The 12,783-nt window shown below is 41.7% G+C and overlaps 1 protein-coding gene across 1 annotated transcript in view; it reads left to right on the top strand.

Annotated features, from left to right (window-relative positions):
* Window positions 1-12,783, top strand: part of DDX10 (DEAD-box helicase 10) — a 232,441-nt gene that overhangs the window by 41,114 nt on the left and 178,544 nt on the right. Inside the window, exons 10-11 of the mRNA XM_060234843.1 lie at window positions 2,923-3,024; window positions 7,794-7,881. Coding sequence (XP_060090826.1) covers window positions 2,923-3,024; window positions 7,794-7,881 — 190 coding nt within the window. The remainder of the gene's footprint in view (window positions 1-2,922; window positions 3,025-7,793; window positions 7,882-12,783) is intronic.

The following is a 12,783-nucleotide window of genomic DNA, read 5'->3' as shown; positions in this document are numbered from 1 at the left end:
TTGAGCAGCAGTGGTTTGCCATTGCCTTCCTCTGCGTAGCACCCTTGATAGCCTCTTATCCAAGTACTAACCATGGCCGACCCTGCTTGATTTCTTTTCTTTCTTAAAACGTTGTTGTGTGCAATGCTTTTAGAATGAGTGTCACCCATATGAAATAAACAATTTCTAGTTAACTGAAAAAGTCTGATAGGAAGATGCAGTCTGGTTTTGGGCTTCGTGTGCGTGACAAAATGTTGTTGGAGACGAACCATCTGCTGTTAAATGGACTGGATAATTACCCAGTTGTATTTACATATATTTTGCATATTGCCAAAGTTTAGCCACAGCAACTTTGGAAAGACTTTCAGTGGTGACAATCTGAAGTTGATCTTCAATTCTAAAATTCACATGGTTCCATTCTGTGCTTGGAGTCTTTAAAGCTGGGTTTTTTTTTTTCATCAGCTGGAGTGATGCAAGAGATGTCCCATGCCTACTCAGTCTGTATGTTGTAATGGGTTGTTTCAGAGAAGACTGAAGGTATATCAGTGCTATGGTTTTGCTTTCCTGAAGATCAGGAACCTTCAAACGTAATTGCTACCTTGCCACAGGCGAGCATGTTGCTTGTTCTCTTATCTCTGGAACCCAAAGAAAGATGAGATTGTTTCAGTTTCTCCCTGAAATTAGTCTGTATCTCAGGGAAGCTCAGATAGCAGCAAGCTGATTTCCAAGGGCCTTGACGCTTAGCATAACGGGAATGCCCACTCTGTGTTGCTGAGACTCAGGTTTTGGGAGCTTCTTTTTTCAAGATCTTCGGGCAGCAAGATTGAAACAGCAGGCCCTCAGCTATACCCATGCATAACCTCTTTTTCCTGAATCTTCAGTGCATGCCTGCTTGTAATACGTGGTGCATGGACAAATTAGAGATGGGAGGCAGTAATTAGCCTCATAACATTTTTGCTTCATGCAATGAAACTGCCTGGGTTAATTTTTATTTATTTTTATTGTGTGTCTGTGTACTGACTAGTCCATCTGTCCAAAGCCACGTGAATTAAGATTACACACATGCACATGGTACAGTTCAAACACACGCACATGGGGGCATGTGGGAATGCTGTTATTTGATGTGATGTCACCCTAGAAATAGTGGGGGTTTGGATGGTGGAGATTTTTTAGTTTGTTGGAGCTGGAGAGGAAAGCAGGAATTTGCCCCTGCAGTTAAACCTTGGAGGAATTCTGAGTAGCGTTGCCAGGCTTGAATTGGAAAATACCTGGAGACTTTGAGGGCAGAGCCGAGAGAGGACAAAGTTTGGGAGAGGGTGGGGCCTTAGTACAGTGCCATAGAGTCCACCATTCAAAGCAGCCATTTTCTCCAGGGGAGCTGATCTCTGCCAACTGGAGATCAGTTGTAAAAGCGAGAGATCTCCAGGTCCCACCTGGAGGCTGGCAACTCTGGTTCTGAGCACCTCCAACACTCAGCAGCGTTGGATAGATATTCTTTGTGTAGATATAGCTTTTACCTCCCCCCTCCCATCCCCTCCCCTGGGTAGGGCTCCAAGGAAATTTGCTTCAGAGAGGGTAGTAAGAGCACTCAAAGGATTCTGTTTCAGTGTAGTGATTTTTCTGCTTAACTGGCATGCATTTTAATGTACAATTAATATGTACTTGGTAATAGATCACATCAATTAATTGATCATATATGCAGTCTGCAAGTATTCTCAATTATTGATGCAAATTACAGAAGACCAATAATCAGTCAGGGCCTCCCTAGACATTTTAGTTCAAATCTCTTTCCAGATGTACAGGCAAATTTTTGAGATAGTGACTGTCACCTTCTTCTTTACATTGTACACCATTTGTACCTGATTTTTTAATGGTTCTCTCCCTCCCATCAGTTTTACTTATGTAGGAATATCAGTACATTTCCCCCATAAAATCAGCTTTGTTTGTTTTAGGTTCTTAAAACATTCCAGCCATATGTAGAACATTGCTGTGCTGTGTGGAGTGTTCTGTATTCATTTGATGCAATAAATGTAACAATAGTAAACCAAGGATAAGAAATTGGAAGCTCAGGGGACTCCTCAGTCTAAAAGCAGCCCCATCCCCCCCAAACAGTACTGTGAGGGAAAGATACAGAAATAGTACAAGCAGCAGTTTGCAGGTTTCCATTTAGATCAGGAAAATGGAACAAAGGATTCCCATGCCTTACTTTGCTCACCTCCTGGCTGGTTATTTGAACATAGCAAGCTTCAAGAGGGGATTGGATAAGCATCTGGAGTGAAGGTCCATCAGTGGCTATTAGCCACAGCTTATTGTTGGAACTCTCTGTCTGGGGCAAGTGAGCTCTGTATTCTTGGTGCTTGCGGGGGGCGGGGGGGGCGCAACAGTGTAAGGGCTTCTAGTGTCCTGGCCCCACTGATGGATCTCCTGATGGAACCTGGGGTTTTTTTGGCCACTGTGTGACACAGAGTGTTGGACTGGATGGGCCTTTGGCCTGATCCAACATGGCTTCTCTTATGTTCTTAACTACACCAGCCAACTTGTGGGAGATCCTGGTTATGGATCATCTCTTATGTCATGTCTACTTTGGCCCTTAGGCAAGCAAAGGGCTCTTTGACCTCTTTCCATAGCAAGACAGGCTCTCCCAATTGTGAACTTCACCAATTTACAATGACAGTTGTACACAGTCTTCTGCCCCCATATGACAGGAACGGAGCCTCTGTGTGGTGTCCACTCCTGTGCATCTCAGCTGTTTGATCCTTGTGCAAGCCATGACATGGCCAATAAAAGTGAACAGCCAAGATGCATAAAGGCCCCCCTCTTCAGAAAAGATGTCAATATTTACATGTCATATGGAAACCAGACCATTGCTACTGCTACTACTATTACTTCTGCTACTATTACAATTATTTTTGTTAATGTTGTTGTCCTTGTGCTTTGATTTAGGTACAAAGAAGGTGGAGAAGCTCTGCTCATACTTCTTCCTTCAGAGGAAAAAGGCATGGTTCAGCAGCTGTCGCAGAAGAAAGTTCCTATCAACAAAATCAAGTAAATTGTTTTGTAAAATACATACTTTCTCAATTTTATCTAACTCTCCCTTCCTGTGTCCATAGAGGCTATAATATGTTAAATCCCAAATTGCTCACATACCATGAGAAATATATCAAAAGCTGTTATTGAGCCCAAAGTACCCACATAAAGAGAAGCCTTCCTGCTGTGTTTCTGAATGGTTTAAAGCACTGACTTGGGTATCAGCCAGTCTCTGCTGGGGGTGATGATTACTTCGTTTTCACCCTAAGGGAGTATTGAAGCACAAACTGTTGGGATGTGAGAAATATGCCTATCCACAGACAAGGTTTTGTATCTTTATATGAGTTAACTGTTCTGAGATGCACATCCAGTACAGTGAAACACACAAACTCAGGCAGTGGATTCCCCTGAGGTTGAGTAATTTTTACTCTCTATCAGGGGTGGAATTCTAGCAGGAGCTCCTTTGCATATTAGGCCACACACTCCTGATGTAGCCAATCCTCCAAGAGCGTTCAAAAAAGAACATTGTAAGCTCTTGGAGGATTGGCTACATCAGGGTCTGTGGCCTAATATGCAAAGGAGCTCCTGCTAGAATACCACCCCTGTTCTCTATGATTGTTAAAGTAAACTGTTTTCAGTGCACGTCTAGTTCAGGAAAAAAGTGTGCTATGGCTATCAGGAACTTGCTATAATACATTCTTTTTGTGACTGTATTAAAATGCTAATTGGAAATATGGCAGTGTAAGGTCTCTGGAAGCATGACAGTCTTAGTCCTTTTCCTCAGAGGGAAGTTCAGTTGAGTGCACCAATAGTCACTTTTCTTTATTTGTAATGACATCTGTTTTATATTTTCATGCATACAAACCTAATTACCATTTGGTGCCTGATATCTTCAGTCACTCAATATACACTGAAATTGGTTCATGTGGTCTTAGTGAAGGAGATCTGGTAATGCTGTTTACAATGCCATTTTAAATCACTGATGTTAAAAGTGGGGGGTGCAGTAAAGCTTGCAATTCTTTGTAAATGGCCTTTTCCTTCTTTTCTTAAAGATATGTAATGACTTGCAAAGGTGATTTTAAACAGCAGAGAAGCAGTTTATTGTAGAAGGGAGCTCATTTTGTGTTGGATGCATAAATGGCTTTTGCACCAAGAAGCATTGTGCCCAGAGGCCTTTTTTGCTTTTCTAGTTTACATGAAGAGAAGGATTTTACTCAGCAGGCATTTGTGCTGATGATTTTATATCAGAAAGGCAAAAGAGAGCAATAGAGGTCCTTCTCCATAATATAATGTATCCTTTAATATATTTAGAAAAACACCTTTAGACTATTCTGTAGCCCATATAGTTTGAAGAAGTGTATTGTTGGTCGGAAAGTCCTATCTCTGTGGGGCTTACAGAAGAACACAAGAAGAGCCCTGCTGGATCAGACCAATAGTCCATCTAGTCCAGCATCTTATCTCACACAACAGCCAACTAGTTTATTTATGTATTACTTTAAATTTCTATCCCGCCCTCTCCTCAAGCGGACTCAGGGCAGCTAACAAAATTCATTTTTACAAATCAAAACCAATAAAAATAGCTACAGTTTAAAATTATTTAAAAACATTTCATTTCATGGTGCTGTATCACTACAATATAATATAAGTGGTCATATGGTACTCTATAATAATGTAGGGTGGCAACTCTCTCCCAGTTAGATCTCAAAGGCCTGTCGAAACAGTTTGGTCTTACAGGCCTTGCAGAAAGTAGAGAGATCCTGCAGGGCCCTTATTGCCTCCGGGAGAGCATTCCACAATTCTGGTGCTACCACCGAGAAGGCCCTAGCTCGCGTCAGCTGCAACCTAGCCTCCTTTGGTCCAGGGATGGACAATAGATTTTTTGGTCCCTGAACGCAGTGCTCTCTGGGAAACGTGTGGAGAAAGGTGGTCCCGCAGATAGACAGGCCATAGAGGGCTTTAAAGGTCAATACTAACACCTTGAAATGGACTCAGAACACAATAGGTAGCCAGTGCAGCTCTCTCAGCACTGGCCGAATGTGCTCCCACCGGGGGAGCCCCATTAACAGCCGCGCTGCAGCGTTCTCTTCTAGCTGTAGTTTTTGAGTCAGCGCCAAGGGTAGCCCCATGTAGAGAGCATTACAGTGATCTGTTCTTGAGGTGACTGTAGCATGGATCACCATTGCTAAGTTGTTGAGCTCCAGGAAAGGGTCCAACTGCTGCACTCGCCGAAGATGAAAAAAGGCGGATCTAGTAGTGGCTACTACTTGGGCCTCCATTGTAAGAGAGGACTCCAGGAGCACACCTAAGCTCTTGACCTTAGGGGCCGGTATTAGTGACACCCTGTCAAGAGCTGGCAGAGGGATCTCCCTCCCTGGACCACCCCAGCTCAGGTAGAGAACCTCCGTCTACGTCGGATTCAGCTTCAACCGACTCAGCCTGAACCAAGATGCTACGGCTTGAAGAGCCAGGTCTAGATTTTCCGGGGTACAGTCGGACTGACCACCCATCAATAGATAGAGCTCCAACTAAATTAGATTAGTTCCAACTAAAGAGCCAGTTTGGTGTAAGTTCTTATCTGGAAGAACTGGGTTTGTGATACCCCACTCCTCCACATGCACCTGCTGAGTGACCTTGGGTCAGTTATAACTCTCTCAGAGCTGTCCTGCTTAATAGCAGGTCTTGGAGAGCTCTCTCAGCCCCACCTACTTCACAGGGTGTCTCCTGTGGGGAGGAGAAGGGAAAGGAGATTGTTAGCCACTCTGAGACTCCTTTGGGTAGTAGAGGGTGGGGTATAAATCCAGTCTCCTCCTCCTCCTCCTTCATTCTCTGGCAGTGAATTCCACATTTTAATCACTCTTTACTTCTGTTATGGCCCTCACACAGTGAATTCCTTCCCTGGGCCTGTTCTCTTGGTGCCTTATTCTGAGCTGAAGTTGCTTTTATTTCCATAGCTCTTTCAGGATAGGTGTAGTTAATTTGTGTGCATGGGTGCTATTGTTCCTAAAACTGCTGCTTTTTGCTTGGATTTTCTGCTGTAATAAGGTGAGGAACCATGATGAATTGCAGAAGAAGGGAAACAAGGTGAAATGGTCAGCTCCCAAGATCTCCCCCTGAAGGACTCTCTAAGCTCAGTGGCTTGAGCAGGCCAATTCCTCCTCCTCCCCCAGTTTCTTTTAACTGATTCTCAACTGCTGTTAACATACCTTGCCCCTTGGACATATTCAGTCCTCAGCAGGTTGTTTGAGCCCCCCCCCCCTTTAGTTGATTATATTTTGAAGCTAGTTGATTATATTTTTCTGCATACTTGGAGAGTCCCTTGAGTATGTTGAGATCCCTGCCATGTTTGTAGGTGGCTTGCTGTTGCCACTTTTGTGTTTATTGTGAGGACCAGACACTTGACAGTTAGTTGAAGTGAATTTAACACTGATAGTATTTTATTATTGCTGACTATATTGTATTTCATTGTAATTGTACAGGAGGCATGGTATAAATGTCTTAAATGAGTAAAGTTCTTGTCCTTAAAACATCTTTTCTGTACACATGAGTCAGAGTTGATTATTGTCACTGAAATCCCAAAGTTAATTTACCTAGAATGCTCCACAGCTGAGAGAAACCATGGAAGCAAATATTGTTTAAGGGTATAATGGGCCAGTCTGATGTTGACACAGATATGTCATAAACTTGTCCCATGATCTTCTGGTAGCATCATTTAATCTTCATATCCATCTGTTTTACCTGTCTGAAACCACCGTTAGGTTGAAATGCCTCAGGCTTTGGAACTTCCCAAGGAGAACCTTATTTAAGCACTTTTAAAAAAATCTTCTGTTCTCTCTGGAGAGATATCATGTCAGCGTGAAGTATTATTGCCATATATTTTAGTCCCCTCTTCAGTATGAGCTCAATTTCCCACACTTTTTATAAGCTCAAGAAGCAATTTAATGTTAATTGTGTGGCTTTACCTTGAAAAATCATCCAGTATAAACTGTTCTCTGGATAAAAGGCCCAAGCTTCTGTTTGCTTTTCCTGCATTATTCATTTAGGAGACTGGTCTTCATGCCTGACATGATTTCTGTAGAATCCTATTCAGAGGAGCAATAGCTTTTATCCATTTTAAAATAACACAGAGGATATGGAAAAGTGCTCCTGTGAACTTGATATAGGGCTTTGAAATCCTTAAGGTGAAGAAAAAGAGTCAGATCCATATGTTTTGTTCTATCAACTCCTACATGTTCCTCTGGTGTAAAGCACCTTCCTCCAATTCAGGGTGCCTCTAGGTGGAAGGATTGTACAGATGCTGACAGAATAAATGGTAGGAACTAACCAAGTGTGTGTATGTGAGCAACTGTTACTGACTCACACCTGTTACTGACTCACACCATTTAGTGTCAGTATTGTTTGTTCTGACAGACTGCAGCTGTCCATGGTCTCAGGTGGAAAGTCTTTCACATGACTTAATGTTTGATCCTATGCTGAGGCATGAACCTGTCAAGCAGAAGATCTACCTCTGAGCCCATGGCCTCCCCCCCCCCCCCCAAAAAAAAGTCAAGCCTGGACATGAACTCACTTGTAGGTCTTGAGCTTGTGATCTCAAGGATTTTATTTATATATTATTATTACTTTAAATTTCTATCCCGCCCTCTTCGCAAGCGGACTCAGGGTGGCTAACAGTCAGTTCAGACATTTAAATTACAGTTTAAAACCAATGAAATACAATTACAATTAAAATTTTGAGAAATCCACTGTGTACCCTACTCAGGTGTCCTCTTCACTTTCTTCCCCTCCTTCAGAATCAACCCTGATAAACTTGTGGACATCCAGAAGAAGATGCAGTCCTCTTTAGCTCAAGATCAAGAGTTGAAAGAGAGAGCTCAGAGGGTAAGCTGGCTATTGAATGGCACTCTAGTAATGCTTTTGGTATAGCGGGGGTTGTTTTTGAAAGCAGTAAATTTAATTAAATTTGTAATTTCAGTTCTAGTTGTCTTAACCTGTATTGGAGAGTAGGCTTAGAATTTCTAAGGTACACATGGATTCTCAAATTCATTAAGTTGTATAGTTTAAAGGTAAATATTCAGTGCCAGTAGGAAATACACTTTCTTCTTTAGGGAGCTGTGGCAAGCTTAATCTATTCTGCGTTATCTTTTTCACTGTGTGAAATGGGATTGCTTTCTTTTTTAAATTAAAGAATATTCATCAAGGGTCATAAATTCTACACAGTACTCCGTACCAGTACACACCTTCAAATTCCCTGTTGTAGTACATTAATCAAATCTGATAGATTGCTTTAATTCTGGTTTCTGGGGGTCTGCCTCAGATAAAAGGTGGATGAGGAGGTAAAATGTATCACTTTGGGACTGTAGCTGGGAAAACTGCATGTGAACATATGAAGCTGCCTCATACTGAATTAGACCCTCGGTCCATCAAAGTCAATATTGTCTACTCAGACTGGCAGTGGTTCTCCAGGGTCTCAAGCTGAAGTTTTTCATGCCTATTTGCCTGGATCCTTTTTAGTTGGAGATCCAGGGATTGAACCTGGGGCCTTCTGCTTACCAAGCAGATGCTCTACCATTGAACCACCGTCTCATGTGTTTCCATGAGATATGAGGGAATAATTTACTTGGATCTCACCTGGGATTTCTTTGGCTGTAGAGAGGAGGTGCAGTTTTCACTGGTTTCCTCATGTCTCCAATAGCAAAAAATTGCTACCTGAAATGCTGTTCTTGAAGGATGAAGGAACCTGTTCCTGGAAAATTCTGCTCCTGTTGCAGGAGGGACAAATTGGCTACCTCCACAGCAGAAATTCCAGGCTGGATCCAAGCCACTGATTTGTCTCTATGGAGCATTCAGTTAAGTAGCTCCCTCTCACTTGCAGCATGCAGTAGGTTGAATCCCAGGAACATTTTACTGTTTCAGTTGAGTCTGATATTCTTATCAGAACTAGAGAGTGTGTGGGTAATATATTGATCAGAACCTGTTACAGTCTTTCAGCGAGCCGTATCCCTGATTGTTCAGGTTTTCATTGTGGTGGATTCTCAGATTGTGTTGGATCCCAATTAAATCTTGTGCTAATGAAAGGAGAGGTGTGACTTCTACCAGTTACCTTTCCTGCTGCAGACTCCTGATTTCCCTCACATGCTGTTCTTGAGTGTCCCCCGTTCCTCAAGACCAGCATTTTACTGAAATCAGTGGACTTTAATGGGAGAGGGGGAGGCAGGAAAGTTCTTTTCTGCTGATGGATGTACCTTCCATTAGTGGAAAATCTAGTATGCATCCAGCCCATTTATTTTTGATGTAGTCACTGTAAAGAAGCTTTTGCCTCATACTGTTTCGTGACAGACGTTTCTCTTTTGTTGTCTGAATGCACTTTCCCACTTGACAAAAGCTGTTACGCATATTATCTTACGACATTTTATCATATGAAGGTTTATTCAGAAAAAGGGATGGGGAAGCCCCTGTAACAGATGGTGTATTGAACTTTGTGGAGATCTCAGTTTCAAATCCCCATTCAGTAATGACACTTGTTAGGTAACCATGGATCAATCACTGTTTCTTAGCCTAAGAAGCCCTAGAGGGTTTTTTGTGAAGGTAAATATGAAAGAATCTGTTTCTACAGCAACCTTGGAGAAAGGGCAGGCTTCAAATATGATAAATTAGCAACAGAAAGCTCACAATTCAGATATGATAAATTAGAAACACAAAAATGTTCACCACATAGAAGCAGCTAATAAAAGAACCCCAGCAATGTATGCCTTCTACCTCTCTGATTACTTAGCATAGTTCTGTAAGATTTTTTTTTGAGCATTGACCACTTTTTTTAAAAAAAAAAATACTGTAATAAAAACTACAATAGATTGTTTGATGATATAACTCATGTCAAGACATGTTGATAGGGCAGTGTAGAAATTCGTTTAATTTCTCTGCTTCTGCTCCACCGTCTAGAAGATTGGGCTAATAATGATGGTTATGTGACAGATAAACTAACTAGGTCAGAACAATTTAGATATGTAAAATAATAATATCTCTAAAGGTAATTTGCCTTTATGACAAGTGCCAGATTGCATACTGGACTGAAAGCCCTGCATTTATGATCTTATTAGAATTTAATAGGAATAGCAGGTACTTCCTTGGCAAGGCACAGCCTTTCAAAGGTTCGGTTTCGGCGGGGTGGGGGGCAGGCGGGTTGGTGGTCTGGCTCCTTCTTGCAAAAGCCTGCAGTTGTATTTTGTAGATTTTTGCCAGCTAATCCAGTCCAAGGTTTGCTTAGCCACAGCAGGACAGGAGGAAGAGGGAAACAGGCTGGAGTAATTTGCTTTTCTTTTTCTTTTTTGAAAAAAGCACTTCTTTCTCTTTTTTTCTAGTAGCTTTTAAGCCGTTGAAATTTTCTGAAAGGAAAATTAAGCTGAATGGAGTGAAAAAAGTTGAATTTCGAGATCATTGATGGGATGAGTACAAATGAGGGGTTTCATCACAGCTGACACAGCTTGCAATGAATCTGCCCTGTCCAGTTTTTATTGCTGTATTAAAAAATCTTTTTTTTATTGCTGCACAATACAAATGTGAAATTATGGTCAGCTTCCATTCTGTCGAACAGGGCTTATGGACAGTTTCTAAACACTTAGGTTAAAGGAAGGAACTAGTTGATGGCACCAGCTCATATTTTTCCTCATGCATTCACAGGCAATCTGGACTGTACTGATGTCTCCTTCTGTTTTCTAAACTTTAAGGGGTCCCTGTTTGCTTATCTTAAGTCTGGCTGCGAGCCTGCAAGTCCCGAATGGCATGCTGAAAATTGCTGTGTGCAGCTGGTTGGGTGGGGTTTCTGTTTGCTTGCTTGCCTGCTCCTGCAGTCTGTTCTCACTCATTGCTTTGGCAAGCTATGGATGAGTTTAAAAACAGTTGTAGGAAGGGACTGTTGAAATAGCAGTGGTGGGTATGGGAAATTGGCTGAACTGTAATATGTCTTTTCTGTATCCTCTCTTATCAGCTTTGTTCTTCCCAATTCTGGAAAAAATCCCCCTTCCCCAATTAAGAAGCTGTTGGTTAGACTCCTTTGGTTATAATTAGTTCTGTTTATGAATGGTGGTGTATAGTGTTTAAGCAAACATTTAGACTGAAAACTGGGGCATTTTTAATTACCACAAGAGCTATGGCTGCTCTGTGAGGACTACAGGAGCAAGCAAGCTCTGTGAGGATACTGTTGTTTCCTCCCCTCAACTGACTGCTCCAGGGAAAATCAGAGAGCATCAGGAACAGCATCCAATGCAGTATAAGGGGCTGCAGTCTGGAGGAAGAAAAGGAAGTTCTAGTCCACCTGCAAAATTCTTTGTATGCAACCAAGGAACTTCATGAATCCCAGTCCATAACAGACTTATACTAACAAAGCTAGTGCAGCTCTGTTGGGAAGTAGGCCATAGGATTACACACTCACTTCTCTGGAACTTAGTTTCCCCTCCTGCCCAAAGTGTGGTTGAGGAATTTGTCCATACTGCTGTGCTTCAGTTGACCAGTTGGTTAAAGAATTCTGGTTAAGTGGAGAATCTGTTCAACCTTAACCATGGAAAGAAAGTGGGTTCCTTAAGGAAGAGACTGTGGACAAGGAATGTGTGATCCTGTGGTACTGCTTCCTAGTCTCTTATCTGTGGTTAAAAGAGGCGTACGGTGGAATAACATTGTGTTAATTGACTCAAATGAGAATGGCATGGCAAGAAAAATAATATTTACTGCTTCTTCTGGATCTCTTATATCTGACCGATCTAGATATTAAAGTCATACATATCCATCACTTTGTCATCAGACCCTGCGGCATTGTTAGAGATATTGCAGTAAAAGAGCCAAATTGAATTTTGAATTCAATCAAGCTTTATTGCTTCAACTTTGGTTATAGCGGGCACATTAAACACACAAACACATACTTTATTGTGTACATAGGTTTTTTAAAAAGTGTCAACGTGCCATACCATGAAAATACAGATGTTTCTTTTCTTTTTTAAGTAGCAGTATGGCATTGTTTACAATGCTGGTCGACTGAGCTAGATAAATACTCAAAACCGACAGGTATTGGTAATGCACTTTTAAAGTCTGTCTGAAATAATTTTGTAACTGTTATGGCATCAAGATGGAAATATAATCTGGGTCTTATGTCCATACAAAGCTGCCTTATGCAGATTCTTGCTGGGCCATCTAATCGAGTTTTATCTACCATAACTGGCTGTTAGACGTTTGAGGTCTTCTGCCCATGAACTGGAAGGGTTAGGCCCTGCATTTGGGACTATCTTAATGAAATGAAAATTTGCAGGACTTCAGAAATAGCGTGTTACTGTGGAGAAATGATATAAAGTGACTACTTAACTCAAATTTGGCATTTTGGGAAGAAATAGTGAAGCACTAGGGAATCAGCGTGGTATTGTGGTTAGAATGTTGGACTAGGATTGGAAAACCCCAGTTCAAATTCCTACTCTGTCATGGAAGCTTTGCTGTATTATGACATCCCATCTCCGACCTAGAAACTAGGGACTTAAATTTCACACCCAACAGACTTTTGTTTCCGGCCCCCTCCATTTCTTTTATTATGCCAAAAAGAGGCATTGGGGACCTAGTCTTCTAGTCCTCAATACTTGAACTCAAGATACCACCTGGTGTTACCTTGGCCTGTTATAAGGGGATTACAGGCTTGATGGACCCACACAGTAGGCTTGATGAAAACAACGAAGAAACAGGTTTATTTCAGTAGCTTGGTTGTTTCTTTGTTTTCCTTTACTTCAGCCCTCTCAGTATTACACT

Source organism: Heteronotia binoei, chromosome 3, assembly GCF_032191835.1.
Source record: "Heteronotia binoei isolate CCM8104 ecotype False Entrance Well chromosome 3, APGP_CSIRO_Hbin_v1, whole genome shotgun sequence".
Classification (NCBI taxonomy): Eukaryota; Metazoa; Chordata; class Lepidosauria; order Squamata; family Gekkonidae; genus Heteronotia; species Heteronotia binoei.
Note: the sequence above shows the minus strand (reverse complement) of the source record. Positions and strands in the feature narration are given on the sequence as shown.